Source organism: Petaurus breviceps, unplaced genomic scaffold (assembly GCF_028583685.1).
Source record: "Petaurus breviceps papuanus isolate PSGF00001 unplaced genomic scaffold, PetGlider_PUasm1.0 115, whole genome shotgun sequence".
NCBI classification, from domain to species: Eukaryota; Metazoa; Chordata; class Mammalia; order Diprotodontia; family Petauridae; genus Petaurus; species Petaurus breviceps.
In genome coordinates, this window is record NW_027185612.1 from 2415331 (window position 1) to 2433877 (window position 18547).

The 18547-nt window shown below is 45.5% G+C and overlaps 1 protein-coding gene across 1 annotated transcript in view; it reads right to left on the reverse strand.

Annotated features, from left to right (window-relative positions):
* Positions 1–584: 584 nt before the first annotated feature.
* The window catches only part of IQCA1L (IQ motif containing with AAA domain 1 like), a 20012-nt gene continuing 2049 nt past the window's right edge, over positions 585–18547 (reverse strand). Inside the window, exons 3-19 of the mRNA XM_069084740.1 lie at positions 17266–17379; positions 16486–16671; positions 15686–15757; positions 12337–12542; positions 11868–11952; positions 11237–11359; positions 10801–10876; positions 10105–10211; positions 6617–6709; positions 6461–6510; positions 5324–5406; positions 5054–5161; positions 3818–4017; positions 3357–3443; positions 2503–2680; positions 1709–1947; positions 585–692 (exon numbers count right to left, since the gene is read on the reverse strand). Of these exons, the coding sequence (XP_068940841.1) occupies positions 585–692; positions 1709–1947; positions 2503–2680; positions 3357–3443; positions 3818–4017; positions 5054–5161; positions 5324–5406; positions 6461–6510; positions 6617–6709; positions 10105–10211; positions 10801–10876; positions 11237–11359; positions 11868–11952; positions 12337–12542; positions 15686–15757; positions 16486–16671; positions 17266–17379 (2115 nt within the window). The remainder of the gene's footprint in view (positions 693–1708; positions 1948–2502; positions 2681–3356; positions 3444–3817; positions 4018–5053; positions 5162–5323; positions 5407–6460; positions 6511–6616; positions 6710–10104; positions 10212–10800; positions 10877–11236; positions 11360–11867; positions 11953–12336; positions 12543–15685; positions 15758–16485; positions 16672–17265; positions 17380–18547) is intronic.

Consider the following 18547-nt stretch of genomic DNA (forward strand, 5'->3'; position numbering starts at 1 on the left):
TTCAACCCCTTCCTTTTTTTTGTATAAGGAAACTGAGGCCCAGAGATACAAAATTATTTACCCAAGGACGCTCAGAACCCAGATCTTCCAACTTCCAATTTAGTACTCCCTTGCATAATGCCAGCATGTCTCAATCTTTTTGCTTTCCCACCTGTTAACCTACTGACTCTCTTTCCCTATTTGTTCACCCCACAAATGTAGAAGAAAAAAAAGAAATGCAGAAAAAGATCCTGTGAATCAGAGATGAAGACATAAGCAGAGATCAAGATTAAGACAAGAAAAGCACAGGGAAACAAAATCTTAGAAAGCCAGGGAAAAGGACTCAGGCGTGATTGGGGGATAAGAAACAGAAATGAGCATGAGATAGATCCCCAGAAATGTTAGAGTGGGGATGAAGATTAGAGCTAGAGAAATGAAGCTAAGGGAAAAGGAACATAGAGATGGACATCCACACGAATTTCCACCATCCCTATAGCTGTTTGGGTGTTTATACCTCTACCATCTGGCCCATCCGCCCTAGGGATGCTTCCCCTCACACCCCAGTCCTCAGCATCCCTCCCATTCTGGCCCTTCTTTGCACTTCATCACTTCTTCTTCTTCTTCTCTTTTGCCAATCTTGCTGCCTCCTCCTCTGCTCGATCCTCAGCAGCTTTCACATGCCTCTTCCCCAGAGGAGTCTTAAAGTACCAATCCTGAAGGAAGTGGGAAAGAAAGCAGAGGAGAGTATGAAGTGGAAAGAAGCAGAAAGAGGGATCCTTTGACTTGGTTCCCAATCTCATCTATGCCTCTCAGCCACCAAATTTCCTCAGCTGCAACTCCTTCTCCTAGTAGATAGGGGTTGATCATATTCTGTGGGTCTCCTATAAAATGTCATTGTTGTCCTGCTGTGTCCCTCACCCCTGCTCCTGACTAGGATCTACCTCCCTCACTCCTCCCTTGCTCTCCAGACCATCCCTTGGGTATAGTTAATGAATCAAGGCCTTGGGCCCTATTGGGGAGTGGAGTCAAAGCTACTGATAGTTAAGCAGTGACTCAAAGAGACAGCAGAGAAAAGAGTCTGGTGTAGGGAGAAAGGAAAGAGAGAGAGAGAGAGAGAGAGAGAGAGAGAGAGAGAGAGAGAGAGAGAGAGAGAGAGAGAGAGACCTGAGGTCTATATGCATATGTTTAGTGTTACTAAGGGCCATAAAAATGATGAGTCCCCACTCTCATGAAGGAATGGACCTATCCCTCACCTTTTCCACATACATTCTTAGTCAATATGTTGTCTTTTTATGACTTCTTCCCTTTCAAAGAGACAGTGTAGTGTAGTGAATAGAGAACTGGCCACAAAGACTTGGATTCAAGGCTATTTGTAGTTCTCTGAGAGAATCTTTTAACCCCTTAGGGCTCTGGGCAATTTTCTAACACTCTAAACTGCAAAGAATTGGTAAAGAAAGTTTTCTCATCTGGTAGTGCCCAGTATCAATGAAATCAAAAGTCCAGTATTTGCCCCATCCTTTCCCCTTAAAGGCTGCTTTTCATTTGTTTTCACCTGTATAAATCTACGGTAGGTGCTGAAGTCACGAAATAACCTCTCTCCTGAAGTGGGCCTCTCTTATTAGAACTGACTCTGAGCCTCCTTCCCAAGGCCTCTTGCAAGCTCTCCCCCTGACTTCCTCATACTATCCCCTTACCCTGTCTTCAACACTCTCACACATGTTTCTGGTACCTTCAGTGACACCTCTTCCTCCTCATATACTGGGTCCATCTTGGCCAGAAATTCTAGAAACTCATAGGGTGTCAGAGGCCGTTTGATCAGCTGAATCTTCCGCCTCTCAGTCATGACAGAATGGACAGCTAAAGTTATATCTCCGGGGGTGTAGCCATCTGAAACCTTGGTCAGTCCACTGATATCCACGTGCTTCAGTAAAGACTTCCCATACTGCTCAATCAAATGCTTCCAGATTACTGTAAGGGGAAGAAGACCCAAGAAGGAAACGGATGGTAGGGCACAGGGACAGGCTTATCACTTATGGTCTCTCAGTCTCAGTTTCCTCACCAGAAAATTGGGATGATAATAGCACCTTACCTCTCAGGGCTAATGTGAGGATAAAATGAGATAACGTGTAAAGTGACCAAGTGCTATCTATACAAATACTAGCTGCTGCTACTACTGCTGCTGCTGCTGCTACTACTGCCACTTTTTTTTTACCTTTTTGGAGGGAAAAGGTAGGGCAATTGGGGTTAAGTGACTTGTCCAAGGTCACACAGCTAGTTTTTGTGTGTTAAGTGTCTGAGGGTGGATTAGAACTCAGGTCCTCCTGACTCCAGGGCCAATGCTCTATTCACTGTGCCACCTAGCCACCCCTACTACTACTTCTTGATCAGAGTATGAAGGGGCAATCTGGTTCCCACTAGGAATGTAGAATAAGAGACATAGAAATTGGAAAAGGGACAGAGAGGAGTTGGGCGAAGACTTTTGGGCCACATCCCTGCTCTTCCCCCCACAACACCAGATCTCACAGTAGCGGGTGGCATAATCCGGCTGTGGCACCATCAGGATCCTCTCGTATGTTTTGCACAGTCCCTTAATTTCTGCAGTCTGTGGATGGTCCGAGGTTCCAATCAGCATTACTCGGTCACCGGGACGTAGCAGGCGCACAGCTTTTGCCAGGTCCTTCTTTACTCGTTTGGGGTCCATCTGCTCTGAGGAAATGTGGAGGGGACAGGGGGAAGGGACATTGCCAGCATGAGGGTCACCAGGGAACAAAGAGTTATTTTAATTATCTATCTCTTTTAGCCTCATCTTTATAGGGGTGTGGACCTGAAACTAGGGGGCCTGGGGTTGTGTCAAAGCACCAGCACTTATTAGCTGTGTAACTTTGAGCCAATCACTTAACCTCTCTGAGGCCCAAGCTTAGATAATGCCATTAGAACTACTTACCTCATAAAGTTTTTGGACAAGGAGAGCCCTTTGTAATGCTATCTGTAAATTTTTTTTGTCCAAATACTCAATTTCATCAGTGTAAGGAACTTCCTGTGTGGAAACTCTCTCCATTGAAAAGTCTGTAACTCACAATCTTAGCCAGTTGCTAGGGACCCTAAGAGGTTGCCTATGGTTAGCATGTATCCATCCTATCATAACTGGTATGTGTCAGAGTGAGACTAGAATACAGGTCTTTCTAAATCCAAGGATGACTTGGATTGACCCATGCCACCTCTCCAAAGTGCTATATAAATGTGAATTGTTGCTATAGCATGACTTCCCAAATTCATATACTGATTGAGTGGTAAAGCTGGGCTTGGAACCCAGGCGTTCTTACTCCTAGTCCTGTGTTCTTCCTACTAAGCTATCCACTAACCCAAAGCTCCCTTACCTCCCTCTCCTCTTTTGGGACCTTCTTATAAAATGTTTTTTCAGCATTCCCAATCCAGATCACCGAAGGTTGTAGGAGTCGAGCCACCTAGCCAGGTGAGGGAGCAGGGGTCAGGGGTTAGGCCCTGACCTAGGACCCTGATCTCCCTTTAAATGAGCAATCTGTTGCAGTGGACCTCTGATCAAGGCTACCTCAAGACCAAAAAGAAAAGCCAGTGCACCCTAATCTTGCCTTCTTCCCTCTAGCAACAAGTAGAGATACTGGAATGGGGAGAGAGGTCTTTCTGGCCCTTAAAATTATACCAGGGAGGGTGATTCCCTCTTCTGCCTCTATATAAAATCAAGGTTGTCATATGGTTGTTCCATAGAAGAGCAAAAGCCTCTCCTTTATTGGGGGGCCAGGTGAAGAATAGGGGAATGTGGGGAGGGAAGGAGAGGAGAATGAGGCTTAGGATTCCAAACCTTGAAAACCATGTGTATCATCATCTGCAGCCCTGACTTGCCCGGATATTTTCCTTCCAGATTTTCCGGGGACAGGTCAAACAGATTAGCCCCAGTCTCAGTACAAACCGCATTGACTAGCATCTTCTTCCCTGTACCAGCAGGACCAGCCAGGAGAATGGATCGGACATGGGGAGCCATGCTATGTATTTCAGCTGATCCTGGAAGAATAGGAAGAAGGGACCAAGGGGAAAGGAGTGGACCAGTAGAGATGGGAGAACATGTAGAATATGGATAGAGGAGGAACTGTGGGGAGGGAAAGGTCAAGCAAGAGTCCTGGGGTTAGGGGAAAAAAAGGATGTGGACTCAGGTCTGATTATAACCTCTTACTAAGCAGCCAGGTAGATGCCAATATTCCAGGTTAGATTAGGTGAAACATCTGGGGACAGTAATTGGCAAACAAGGCCAACTGTGTTCAAAGTGGTTTGTGATGGTGGCTGAGACTGTAGAGATAGGTACATAAGCCTATGCCTGACTGATCTCTACCATTTTTTCTACTCCTTACATTTATAGAATCAATTAAAGACTTGGTACACTCCGTCAGAAAGGGTGTCAATCCCTTTTCTGAACATTAGGAAGAAAAAGAATGGGATTTAGCAGAAGTGAACCTTGTAGGCAGTGGTAACTTCCTATGAAATATAACTAAAGAAACAGGATGGGAGAAGGAAATTCAGGCTCCCCTGCCCCACAAAGATTATTGGGGCCAAAAGGTCTCAGGGGCAGTTCAATTTTGCTATAAACTTCAGGAGATCCTAGAGAGGTCAATAGAGGATGATGAGCCCATGGATGTTCCACAGAAATCAAAGCCCTTCACAGGACAGGCCACCCCTCCCCAGTAGTCCTTGCCACTATAATAATAGCTAGCATTTATATATGGCTTTAAGGTTTATAAAATGCTCTACATCCCTTATGTCATTTAATACTCACAATGATCCTGTGAATTAGGGGCTATTGTTATTATACCCATTTTACAGATGAGGAAACTGATGCTGAGAGAGATTAGGTGACTTGCTCAGGATCACACAGCTAGTAAGTGTCAGAGGCAGGATTTCCCCTCAATTTCTCCTGACTCCAAGTCCAACACTCTGGCCACCTCCAGAAACCCTCCACTGAGGCACAAAACCTCACCGAAAGCTATCTCCAAGACCCAGACTCTCCTCTCCAACATCTTTTTCCCCTCCCCAAGTCCCCTCTCACCAAGCCGAAGGACTCCATACAGAATTACATTCTGCCTCAAGTCAAATAGGGATGGCATTGGTTCCCTGTTTCCCAGTTTCAAAGCAGACCCAAGATATAAGTAGTCACCTGAGGAAAGAGAGTTACTGGGGACAGTCATTCGGGAGGGTGGGAGTGCGGAGAACAACTCCTGGGGAGAGACAGGTCATCACTTGAAGGAAATAATAAGTAGTGATCAAAGTAATAGCTCTCCCGTTTCAGTGGATTTAGGGTTTATGAGGTGGGTCTCACCAATATAATCAGACAGTCTCACATATTCGCTCTTCTTGATCAAGCCCTCTTCCACAAGCTCTTCATACAGAGAGTCCAGGGATCTGGAGGTGGGGGTGGGGGTGGGGGTCAGGGTCACCAAGGGGTGTCAGGGAATACCCCAGGGAACACAAATAGAGGATGATTGGCATTGGGAGAAAAGAATGGCACTCAGGGAATGGTGAGTCAAGGAGAAGAGGTGGGATCGGGAGGGTGTAAGTTGAGAAGAGAAGAATAGGGAGGGAAAGGATGGGATGTGAAAGAATCAGAGAGTTCCTATGCAGGTGTGGGGAGGAGAGAATTGTATGGGGCTTTCTACTTGTCTATGCTGCTTCCTGGCTAAATAGTTAATATTTCTATTAGGTAGAGGAAGAAGTAATGTGTCTTTATGTGCTGGGATGGGGGTGGGTGGGTAAAGCATGTGGTGGACCGGGAAGCACCAACCATTTCCAAGGCCCCTTCTTAAGGGGATGTTAAGGGATTTCCCCAGGGTTTTGTCATTGTCTTCAGCTGTTTTCAGTCATGTCCGACTCTTCGTGAGTCAGGGCTTTCTTGGCAAAGATACTGGAGTGGTTTGCCATTTCCTTCTCTACCTCATTTTACAGATGAGGAAACTGAGGCAAGCAGGGTTAAGTGACTTGCCCAGAGTCACACAGCTAATAAGTATCTGAGGTCAGATTTGAACTCAGGAAGACTCCAGCCTGATTCCATCCTGACTCCAGGCCCAGCACCTAGCTTTCCAGGGTTATGAAGCCAATATGTGTCAGAGGTAGGGCTTGAACCCCAGCATTTTTGATCCTAACCCAGGTCCCCTATGTACTGGGACATCTGCCTCACATCAATAATATCTGTACCTTTCATTTACTCTATACCTTTTCAAATGACTTTTCCATGTATTTTCTTACTTGATTCTTACAATACCTCTATAAGATAAGCAGGGCAGGTAAGATATTATTCCCATTGGACAGATGAGGAAACTGAGGCCCAATGAGTTTACGTGCTTGGTTCAGGTTTACACAGCAATGAAGCTAAGACTGAAATCCTGATACTTGAAATAACTGGTCCAGGGCTTTCCCCATGATTCCCACATGGCCATTCAAGTGTTGTAGGGTCAGGTACCTATTTGGCGTCAGATCTTTGTCCTTCTTCTTCTTGCCTTTCTTCCCTTTCTTGCAATTGGAAGAAAACAGAGGTTATTGTTCTTTCATGCCCTTTCTGCCTCTCCACCTGAGCCTTGACCCCATCATTTATACTCTGCTTTCCCTCGACCCTCACCTTGGCTTTGGCCTTGGCTTTGACTGGTCTTGTTTCTTCCCTATCAACGGCCAGGCGGAGGGTCTGCAACTCCTGGCGCATCAGCTTGTCCACCTGGAGCACACAGAGGTTGACCAGAAGGCAGGCATCAGTGGGGGGTGGAGGGAAAGAGAAACAGAGAAAAAAAAAAAAGGGAAGGGTATCCAGAGACAGGGAAGGAGTCAGAGAGAAGAGGACTGGGCCAAAGAAAGCAATATGAGCACAGAGGAGAAAGTGTCAGGGAAAGGGAAACCCAACTGTGACTGAAGTAGGTATGCCTCTTCGCTTCACTCCCTGATCCTGAAAAAATCCCCCTCCCCTTCCCCCACTCCAAACAGGCTCCCTTTCCTGTGTCTCATTATCATGGGGCCTTCCTCTCTTACGGTCATAAACAAATCCTTGAGAGTAGGTTTGGACAGTTTAGGATCCAAGAATTTAGAGTTGGAAACGACCTCAGATCGTCCAATCCAACCCTCTCATTTTGCAGATGAGGAGACTAAGATGGGTAGAGGATCAGGGACCTGTCCAAGTAGCAGAACTGAGATTTGAAACCAAGGTCATGTGATTCCAAATCCAGTGCTCCGCTCTCCCTAGAATACTTTTAGGGTCTTACCCTTCCCAGGGACTGTTTCACTTCTTCTTCTGTTGTTTAGTCCTTTCTGACTGTCCATGTCTTTGTGAACCCATTTGGGGTTTTCTTGGCAAAGACACTGGAGTGGTTTGCCATTTCCATCTCCAGTTCATTTTACAGATGAGGAAACTGAGGCAAACAGGGTTAAGTGACTTGCCCAGTGTTTGAGGTGGATTTGAGGTCTGAGGTCTTCCAGCTCCAGGCCCTCTTCAATCTATTGCACACCTAGTTGCCCACTTCCCCAAAGAGCTCTCATAGACCAATTAAGCCCTTTAAGATCCAATGTAATGATCTTTTTTTTTTCCAGTGGTGAAAGTTTGGGCCCTAGGAAATGTAGTTGGAGAGAAATTCTGGAAGCTTGGGAAGGTACCTAGAACCCTCAGAATCATGCTGCCTGCTCCACTTATTCAGAGAACTATGCTTAGAGACAGGGAGGGAGAGACTGAGATAGAGCTGAAGAAAGGGAGACAGATCTACGAATAGCAAAATGGTAAGAGAGGACAGGAATGAATAGAGCAGACCCTAGACCAGGAAAATTGCCAAATAAATACTTGTTTGGTTGGTTGATTGTGAACAAGAGTTGATGACAGGAAGGAAGATGGATGGAAGGTAAAAAATATAAGACCCTACCTACTACCCCAGCTAGGATCAAGATACCCTTCCAGTCGTAGTCCTCCAATCAGCTGTAATTACTTCTTTTGGTGAATCTTTGAATCTAGTCCTATCTGGTTTCTAGTCTCTGTCTTCTGCACAAAGTTTAAAGAAGTTTTTTGGGAAGTATCCACCCCCACCACCCCTATCTCAAGAGCAGGCTCACTTCTGTGTTCCGGTTACTAGTACCGGTCACATTTTGCCCCTCTTATTTACTATAGTCTGGATCCTTGGCTTCCTTGTCCTCCAAGATCTGGTTGTTCCTCCTAATCTTGTCTGACCTCCTCTTAGACCTTTTTACTTGCTTCTGACCACAGATAACTACATTTTCCTTCACCTCAGCCTTGACTTCTTGGCTTCCAGACCTTTGGATTGCTTAGTATTTGTGAGATGGAAGATATTTCACAGATGATCTAATCTAGTCTCCTTACTGAGGAGTCTGCTTCCAACCATATATAACTACAGAATGTCTCCCCTGATTCCCTCCCCATCACCTGGCTCTCAGCTTCAGTCTGACTTTCTTTGCCTTTCTTTGTATCTTCAGTATTTAGCATAGTGCCTGGAAATGCTTTAAAAATGATTGCTGACTTGGAACTGTGCCCAAAGGGCTATAAAACGGTGCATCCCCTTTGATTCAGCAATACCACTACTAGGTCTGTATCCCAAAGAGATTTTTTTACATTTTGTACAAAATATTTATAGCTGCTCTTTTTGTGGTAGCTAAGAATTGGAAATTGGGGGAATGCCCATCAATTGGGGACTGGCTAAACAAGTTGTGGTATATGATTGTAATGGGACGTTATTGTGCTATAAGAAATGTCAAGCAGGATGATTTCAGAAAAACCTGGGAAGATTTACATGAACTGATACAAAATGAAGTGAGCAGAACCAGGAGAACATTGTATACAGCACAATGAAGAACTGTGAATGACTTGGCTATTCTCAGAAATACAATGATCCAAGACAATCCCAAAGGACTCATGATGAAGGATGCTATCCACTTCCAGAGAAAGAACTCATGTTGTCTGAACGCAGACCAAAGCATACTATTTTTCACATTTTTCCTTGTGTGAGTTTTCTTCCACAAAGTGACCAATATGGAAATGTTTTACCGGATGGCACATGTTTGACCTATACCAGACTGATTATCATTTCAGGGAAGGAGCAGAGAAATGAGGGAAGAGTAGAATTTGGAACTTGAAACTAAAAAGTTAAAGTTTTTGCATGTAATTGGGGGGAAAATAAAATGTTATTAAAAAAAATAATTTCTATCTGACTGGTTTTGAACTTTGAACCTCCCAGTGAAATATGAAACCATAATTTCTATATTACTGCTTCTGATGACCTAGATCCCTGGTCCACTCTTTCCAAAGTCTTGACCCCCTCAGACCAACCCTGTCCTGTGAGATACCTGTGTCCTGATGTGACTCAAGCCCTAAGAATGGGAAACAAAAGTCCACTCCTAAGTCAAGTATGTGGTTTCTCCAGTCCCTAGGAATGTGGACAGTTTAGAATACTTTGTGAGTTTGTTTCCCCAGATAGTTAACATAGGCCTCTAGTCTAGGTCTCAATCTGACCCCTTCCCCATGTCTTTTCTATCTGTGCAGAGCCCTGGTTAATGTCTCCTGATGGCTGGGGGACTGGAGCTAAGGCTCAACCACGTGGAGACAACAAATGAATAAAAAGAAGATAGAGTAGGAAATGGAAACAGAAGTGTGGAGGTGGAGCTGGAGATATGAGGAGATGCAGAGACTGGGGCTGGGTATAAAGGGAGAGGATTCAGATGGAGAAATGTGAGATTGTAGGGCTGGGGTGGGGGAAGCAGTGGGCATTGTGGATGAAGGAAACAAGCAGTAGAGAAATAGAGGTGGGAATGGGGGATACAGGGTGGAAATGAAGATGAGGATGGAAGGATGAAGGGTGTCTAGGAAAGGACAGAGAAAGGAATGAAGACAAAGACAAGGAGTATAGGGATTAGGGAACAGCGAAGAGTAAGAATAGGTGAATGCTGAGCCCTGGGAGGGATGGAGTTGGAGTCTGGAGGAGAGGTGGGAACATTGGGAAAAGGAGATAGATGAAGGCAGAGAGAGAAGAGGATATAGGACAGAGAATCAAGTGGGGGAAAGATGCAGGAATTTGCAGAGGGGGATGGAAATGGGCAAGAAGTCTGTTAGCCAGCCCCTCCAACCTGGATCCGGATTTCCGCTTCCACATCCTTCCTCTTCTGCTCTCTAATCATCTCAGCATCAAAAGTCTGTTCAGGGTGGACGGGCACGTTTTGGGTCTCCCACATAACTGAGCACAGACCATAGACCACAGATGGATGAGTGGATGTTTAAAACCCAGTCACACACACACGTACATTCACTTGGCACCCCAGTCAGAATTCCTGCCCCCCCACCAGAAGGAGCACTCCTTTGCACAAGGCTGCTGTTATGCTAAGCTTCGACCTCTGAAGGGACAGAAGACAGAATCAGAGGCCTGAATCCCAATGCCAGTTAGGTGGTTCAAACCCTTGATTCCACCCCAGCCCCCACCCATAGTCCCCAGAGTCTCCCAGCTCTTCACATCCCAGTGTAATCAGACTATCATAGGCCTGGGGCTGGAAGGGCACTCGGAGGTCATCCAATCCAACTCCCCCGTTTTACAGATGAAGAAGTTAAGGCCCAGGGAAACCATGAACTTGCCCAAGGTCACACAGGTAATAAGTGGGTCCTCTGACCCTAAGGCTGATGCATTTTCCACTGTACCTCACTGGCTTTCTCTGTTCCCTCTCCCCCCTGCCCCAGAACCCCCACAGGACCCAGAGTCCCCAGCGGATTAGGAGACCCTCAGAACTCCCAGAAAATCCTGGACACTCTACCCAAGCCCTGCCTCCCCTTACCCTGGTACTCCTCATGCCCTTCATGAATAATTGGCACAAATTTGGATGGTGCCATTTTCAGCATAGTATCTTCCTCCTAGAAGAAAAACTCTTTTATTTTAGCACTTTCCACCATCCCACTTCCATCCTCCCTTAGTCTCTGCCCAGCTCATTCTCCTTGATCTTGTGTCCCTCCCCTGTTTGCTTCTCTTTCTTTTTATTTTTTTTCTGGGGTAGGGGTGGGGGTGGGGCAGGTACTCAGGGTTAAGTGACTTGCCCAGGGTCATGAAGTCAGTGAGTGTCTGAGGTCAGATTTGAACTCAGGTTCTCCTGACTATTCACTGTGCCTCCTAGCTGCTCCTGTTTGCTTCTCTTTCTAACCCAGACCTCTCACCACTTCAAGCCTTCCCTGCCCTTCCTTCCCCTCCCCACCATAATCCTTTGGATGAAGTCTCACCCCCTTCCTAGACTTTTGATCCTTCCCTTTCTTCTCCTTTTTCTTTTTTTCCTTTTCCTTTGGTTTTTCTTTCCCCTTCTTTTTGGAAGTTTCTTCATCCATTAAGTCCATTTCTGTTTTCACCTACGACCCAAGGATCTCTTAGACCTCAGATTCCCTGGAAGGGTGGAAACTCTGGCTCTGATACTAGGATAAGCCCCAGACTCTGAGTTCTGATCAATGGGATTGGCAAGGGGTCCTCAGGAGACTGTGGCTCTGTAAACATCCTGGGCTACAGACCTAAAGGAAACATACTGAGAAGGGGAGTGGACATCAGAGAGAAATTATATTTCTGTGAGAGCTTTTTGTGTTTTCCTGGGCCCATGGAATTTTGAAACCAGAACTGTCTTTCCAGTGTTCTCTGATCTCTGAGAACACAATTTCTTCTTTTTTTCTACAACTTATTTTTCTAGAGTCATCCCTTCTCTTTGACTATATCTGATCCCACACATACTTTGGCCATATCTGATCTCTCCATTCCAACCTCCCTAGTGCCGGCCCCTCAGCTTTACTGAACCTTGGGACAGATTTTTTTTTTATTCCTAGCTCTCTTCTTTCTCCAAGGACTATCTTTGCCCCACCCCATAGGTACCTGTTGCGGGGTCTTGTCTGAAAAGATTACTTGAGAGCCACCTATATCTTCATCTGGAAATTCAGGGAACTGGCCAGTGAGATCACTAATTGGACAGAAGATCAATGGATAGATGGGTAAGCAAGTAAAAGAAGAATGATCAGGGAGGAGGGGGGTGGAGACAGGAGAGGGGTGGGGCAGGAGAGAGAGAGTATAGAAGAGCCAGGGGGACAGATTACATGAGAATTGTGGTGCCCACATCCCTGGGGTTTCCCCCACACACACACTTTGAAGAATCAGGTTTTAGAGGCAGAACATGAAGATTTGTATGCTGGATAGGATCACTTGCCCTAGGGAAGAGCGTCTATGGAGTGCCAGGGCTTGGAGAGTAGGCAGGGTCAGGATCAGGGTTTGAAGGGGAGGGCAGAATGCAGAGCAGGGTCTGAGGGGACATGGAAGGAGAATTGAGGATGAAGAATGAGGTACTGACTGACACTCGATGAACCACTGCCGGATCTGTTTCTTCATCTCCTCCTGTATGTCGGGCCCTTCTTTGTCCTTCAGATGTTTTTGGATCTCTTTTATTGCCTGCTGGTACTCTATCTCCCTCTCTTTCTGGCGCTGTCTGCGCAGTTCCTCCCCATTTTGGGCCCGTTTCATGGTCATCAAGTACTCAGTTTCATTGGAAGAAGGTTTCTGGGGGAATAGGGTTAGGGCTGGGGCCCCTGGGGACTGTTTCCTTAGGCTGATCCTTACCGAGGGGATTCAGAATCTGGTCTGAGATGTACTGTCTCAGTCGTGCCACACCCACCCACCACAATCTTCCCCTTCAAACTCAGTCTCCATCACATCACTAACACACATGTGCAGCATATACACACCCTAACTGGTACAGACCCACAGCACACACGTGTACCTTAAAGTACCTCAAACACTGCTTTCCCCCCACTCCCCCATTCACCATACACACTCCACAGACATGGAGCGGCAGGCATGCTGGCATCAGGAGAAATTGCATTTGGAGCCGAAATTCATCTCTGTAAATTACTCTGATAATGAGTTTGTGAGATGCATCTGGGCCAGCCCCCCACCTCCCCCTCTTCTTGCACACCACTCCCCTGTGGGCCTCTAGGCCCCCCCCAGCCTCCCCACCCCATGTCGGCAGCCCAACTCGCAGCCACTTTCCCGCCTCATTGGCTCCCAAATGTATTTTAAATATCACTGTGCGCAGAGACAATTACTGAAAACGCTGAGCTCACACTGCTGATGGGCCCGCGTGGTCAGGCTCATTCCTCACCTACCACCACTGTGCTGCCACCCTGGCCCCCCCACCGGGGCCCCTCAATTCCCCATGTTCCTCATCTCTCCTTCCTTGCCCTCCTTGTCCCTAATGTCCTGCTGGTCCTGTCTCTACATGGCCTTCTCAATCCTCCTATTCTCCCACAATGGACCCCGACCACCCCGCCCAACACACAGGAAGAGGGACTCTCATCCTAACTGTAACAGCCCAAGCCTTATCTTCCTGAGCAGTCCCACACTTTTGTCCCTGGGCCCCTCTTGGCAGCCACACCTAGGCAGGAGATCCCTGGGGTCTTGGATGATTTTCAAAGGAAGCCTCCACCTCCTCGGAGGTGCAGCCTTGATTGTTCTCAGAGAGGCTGAGGAGCAGGCAGCCAGGGGAGCTCCCCTGCCCCATGGCAGCTGCTCCAGCCCTTGCTGTTCTGTGTCCCATCTGAGGCCCATCCCATGTTCCATAACCACAGGCTGAGGCTCAGGGTTCCAGCCCATATCCCACATCTGATTCCATTAGATCATGAGCTCCTACTGGGCAAGAATTGTCTTCTGCCTTTCTTTGTTTAGCTCAGTGCCTAGCACACAGTAGGCACTTTCAAAATGCTCATTGACTGACCAAGATCTTACCCCAAGATTTAGTTCCAGCCCCCTTCTCAACTCCATCCCTCCACACATTCAATGAACCATTCCTAGGGGTCTAGAAAGATTAGAAGAGTAGCAGCTTTTGGTCTTGTCAGGAGCTTTCTCTTGCCTCGCTTTAATGTCATAACATTTATAGCTAGGAGAGGCCTTAGAGATCATCTAGTCCCTCCACATTACAGATGAGGAAACTGAAGCTGAGATAGGTTAAATAACTTGTCCCAAATAACATTGATAACGGCATTGATAATGGTTCAAACCCAGGTCTTCTCTTAAAATCTAGTGCTTTTTTCACTAAACTATGCTCTGAATCGACAGCTGCTCTGGAGAGTTTTTCATGTCTTACCCTTTCTTCTTCTACTGTCCCCCACCTTTCCCTTTCCCTTCATCTCCATCTTTCTCCCAGAGCTCAAAGTCATCAGGTGGGTGAGGGACTCTGATTAGAGTTGGAAGAAAATGATCAGGTTTGGAGAGGGGAGAAGGAAAGGCAAAGAGAAGTTTTCTTTCTTTACATTCCAAATTTGACATACATAAGCCTCAGCCAGTGACCTAGGCCTTAGCCTACTTTTCAAGGTGGATTTGATATTCTGTCTCTGCTCATGTTCTAGATATAGAACCAAAAAACAAACAAACAAAAAAACATCACATATAGTAATGGCAGAATTATTTTAAGAACAAATTTGAACAACCAAGTTATCTAATTATTATAAGTACTCTGATTAACCTCAGAGATCCCATGAAGGAAAATGCTGTTTGAATTCAGAAAGGAATATTGCTGTGGTGTAGAAAATGATAAACTGGTTGATTTAGAAAAACATGGAAATACTTGAACCTATGAAGGAAGATGCTATCCACCTTCAGAGAAACAGATGATAGGAAGAAATAAGTATAGTATGAGTGTAAATATGTATATATATATATATGTGTGTGTGTGTATGGATATAGATATCTATGTGTGTATATATATATATATACACAATTAATTGTAGTCTTCTTTAAGGTGGGGGTAGAGAAGGGGAAAAATAAAGTAAAAAATGCACAGCAGAAAATAAAAGAAAACCAACAAGGAAGCAAAGAAAAGCTGGGCAGCTTTGAAAACAATGTGTAGTATTTGTTATATAGATTTTCTTAAAAGAAATTTATTGCTTCATATTGAATCCTCTCTTCTAGTCTGCCACATACATGGCAATGTTTTTTCCTTTCTCCATTTTGTATTTATTTATTCATTCATCTATCCATCTGTCCATCCATCCATCTATCTATCTATCAATCCATCTATCTATTTATTGAATTTTTTTTGCTTTTTAGAAGGGGGAAGGCAGGACAATTGGGCTTAAGTGGCTTGCCCAAGGTCACATGGCTAGTAAGTGTTAAGTGTCTGAGGTCACATATGAACTCAGGTCCTCCTGACTCCAGGGCTGGTACTCTATTCACTATACCACCTAGCCGCCCCCATTTTGTATTTAAGTGTAAAATTTAAAAAAAATTACAAAAAAAAAAGACATCAACTCAGATTCCTGTCCTCCAGAAAACCTCACCATATAATCCTTGGGTTCCTAATTCCCAACAGTATATAGACATTCTTCCCATGGAAAAGAGGGGCAGTGAGGTGGTGCAGTGGGGTCAGGCCTGGAATCAGGAAGACTTATCTTCATGAGTTCAAATCTGGCTTCAGATACTTGCTAAGCTGTGTAACCCTGGGCAAGTCCACTTAACTCTATTTGCCTCAGTTTCCTCATCCATAAAATGAGCTGGAGAAGGAACTGGTAAATCACTCCAGTAACAAACAAACAAATCAAACCCATATGGAGTCATGAAGAGTTGGACACAACTGAACAACAGAAACAAAAGTCAGAACAGAAATTATTTCCTGGGGATGGGGAGCAAGTACAGGGGGCAAGGCTCACCATGCCAATGAATTCCATTTCTAACAGCCGTTCCTTTTGAGTGCACTTCCGCTGAAGGTAACCTCTCCAAAGCTGGGGGGCGGGGAGAAAAAGGGGATCAGTAATCTCCCATATCTACCGCCTGGCAGAGATGGAAGTATGGGGAGGCATTGTCAGCTCTCTTAGGAAACTGGGAAAAGGGTCAAGGGGGAGTAGGATTTCCATAAACATTCTTTTTCCACAGAAGATGGAGTGCTGGGGGCAACATTTAGAGACAGTCAGTAAACCTCTACAGTATGCATAAACATATAGTAAGTGCCAGGGATGAAGGGGAAAGGTAAAGGAATAGGATAATTCTTGTTTTCACTCCACAGTTCCTTCTGTTCTGCCGTGAAGTATTTTCTCCACTCTACTCTCCCCCCCAAGACTCACCTCTCCTTCAGAACCCAGTTCAAGTCCCATCCCTTCAAAGCAATTTTTCCTAACCACTGCTAGACCTCACCAAACTCTGACCTCCTAAATAAGTTCAAGCCTTATTTCCCACAATTTAGCCTTTACCATTCTTCTCACTGGCTTGTTCTCTCTGGTCCTAGGGTGCTACCATCATCTCCCTCACTAGTCAGTGAGCTTCTAAGAAGTTTATGTTGCAGCAGCATCCTGAGGACAACTTCAAGGCAGTGAGTGATCAGAGTAAAGATGGATGGAATTCAGAGTATTAAATCTAGGTGGTTTGCGCTCCCACTATTCACAATCCATACCTTCATCCCTCTGTCCCTCCACTGCCCACTGGATGGATAAGGGTAATGCTTCTCTGGTAGTACCTTTTGGATGATGAGAGCTGCCCGATCTTTATTGGACTCAAATCGTTTGCTTTCCCGGGCCCTTTGCTCACGTTCCTCATCCTTCTGAATCTCTCGCATAAACTTGGCCCGAAGCCAGCCCTGCCTGGCTCGCTCAGCTCGTTGGATCAAAAGTATCGCATCCAAATGGTGTAAAATTACACCATCCTGTGGGGTGGAGGTAGGGTCTGCAATATGACTTATGCCAAGGGCTCATTGGGGCACTGGTATCTCCAACTGTCTTTGCTCCATCTAGGGGTATGGCACCCAGGATACATAGTACTGTGTAGCTGACTCACATGTGTATAAATGATGATGACCGAGGCTCATAGGATTCAGAATTGAGAGGAACTTTAGAGGCCATCCTTACTTTAGTGATGAGGAAAAATATGGTCCCAAAGTGGGGCATGACTTGCCCCTTATACAGCTGGTCACACAGCTTAGTAAGTACTAGAACAAGATTCAGATCCAGGTTGTCTGACTCTAAATCCAGTTAGAGTTAGGTGGAAACAGGGTGGGAGGGCAGAGTATGTATATGAGTTTCAGCTCTTTTAAAAAATATATCATTTGGTGGAATCTGATTTTCCCTAACTGATCACCTTCCTTGGATCACTACTCTAAGACTGTGGTTGTCCAAAAGATATGGTTCAGGGCTATATAAAAGTTAAGGCTAGAAACAACCTAAGGTAAGGCTGAGATCTTGGAAAAGGGAAGGGAACTTTGGGGAATCAGTGGCATGAAGGGGTTTCTTTTTCTCACAACCTTTTCGCCCTTTCGCCCAGTTTTCTCCAGGATCTGTGTTATTTCCTCCCGGTCCTGGAGCATTTCCCTCTGCTCCAACATGAAGTATTTGGGAATTGGGACTTCTAGATCAGCCTTTGGAAAGGATATAGAGAACAGGATGTCAGGACCTTCTACTATCTTATCACCATCATCACCCCCACCCCCCTTCAGTGGCTACTCCTTTGTCCTCAGTCCTGAAATCCTAGGTGGATTGATGGTGGTTTAGGTATTACAGGTCTCACCAGCAGCCATCCTGTCCTTTCTCATTCTTCCAGGCAGGAACACTCATACAAATCTGATTTCCAGAAGACTATCTACATAGGCCTCCAGGGTAAGAACATAGATTGGAGGTAGGGATGGGCACCTAAGGACAGGACTGGATGAATCCTACATAATCTCTGAGTGCCTTTGGTGGGAGATAGGAGCAGTTTAAAGGTTTTCCCAGCCATAAGGGGATTCTAACTAGGCATAAGAGGACTACACATGGAGACCATGAACTTGCCTCTATTCTAAAGTAGAAGATCCTTCATGACATCTGTATAACTTTCAGCTACTTTCTGCCCTTTCCCCCATATATGTGCTGAAAAGCCAAGTTCACCCATTACTTCCCTATTTTTGGTTAATTTCAGTGGGAAAAGTCCTTCTCTAGGTCTAGCCTCCATTTCTTGGGCAAGCCTAAATACCATTCATAGGGTTTCTTACCCCCTTATCGGGGCAGCTAGGTGATAAAGTGGATAGAATATCAGGCCTAGAGTCTGGAAGACTCATTTTCCCAAATTCAAATCTGGCCTCAGACACTTACTAGCTATGTGACCCCGGGCAAGTCACCTAACCCTGTTTGTCTCAGTTTCTTCATCTGTAAAATGAGATAGAGAAGAAAATGGCAAACCACTCCAGTATCTTTGCCAAGGAAACCCTACATGGGGTTATAAAGAGTCAAACATGACTGAGAAATTGATTGATCCATAGGATGGAGAACCAAAAAGGAATTTAAGAGATCATCTAAACTAATTCCCTCATTTTACTGATAAGGAAACTAAGCTTTAGACACGTTAAGTAACTGGTCCAAGGTCAAGTAAAAGTATCAAAAGATATGAATCCAAGTCTATGGCTTTTTCCTCTACACCACACTACTGGCATTTAGAAAAAAAAAAGTTCAACCACTTCCTGCCTCATTCCACCCATCTTTTCACTTTCCCTGTATTCTGCAACTCTGGGCAAGAGGTAAGGGATAGGAGAGGGAGAAGCTCTGACTCTGCTC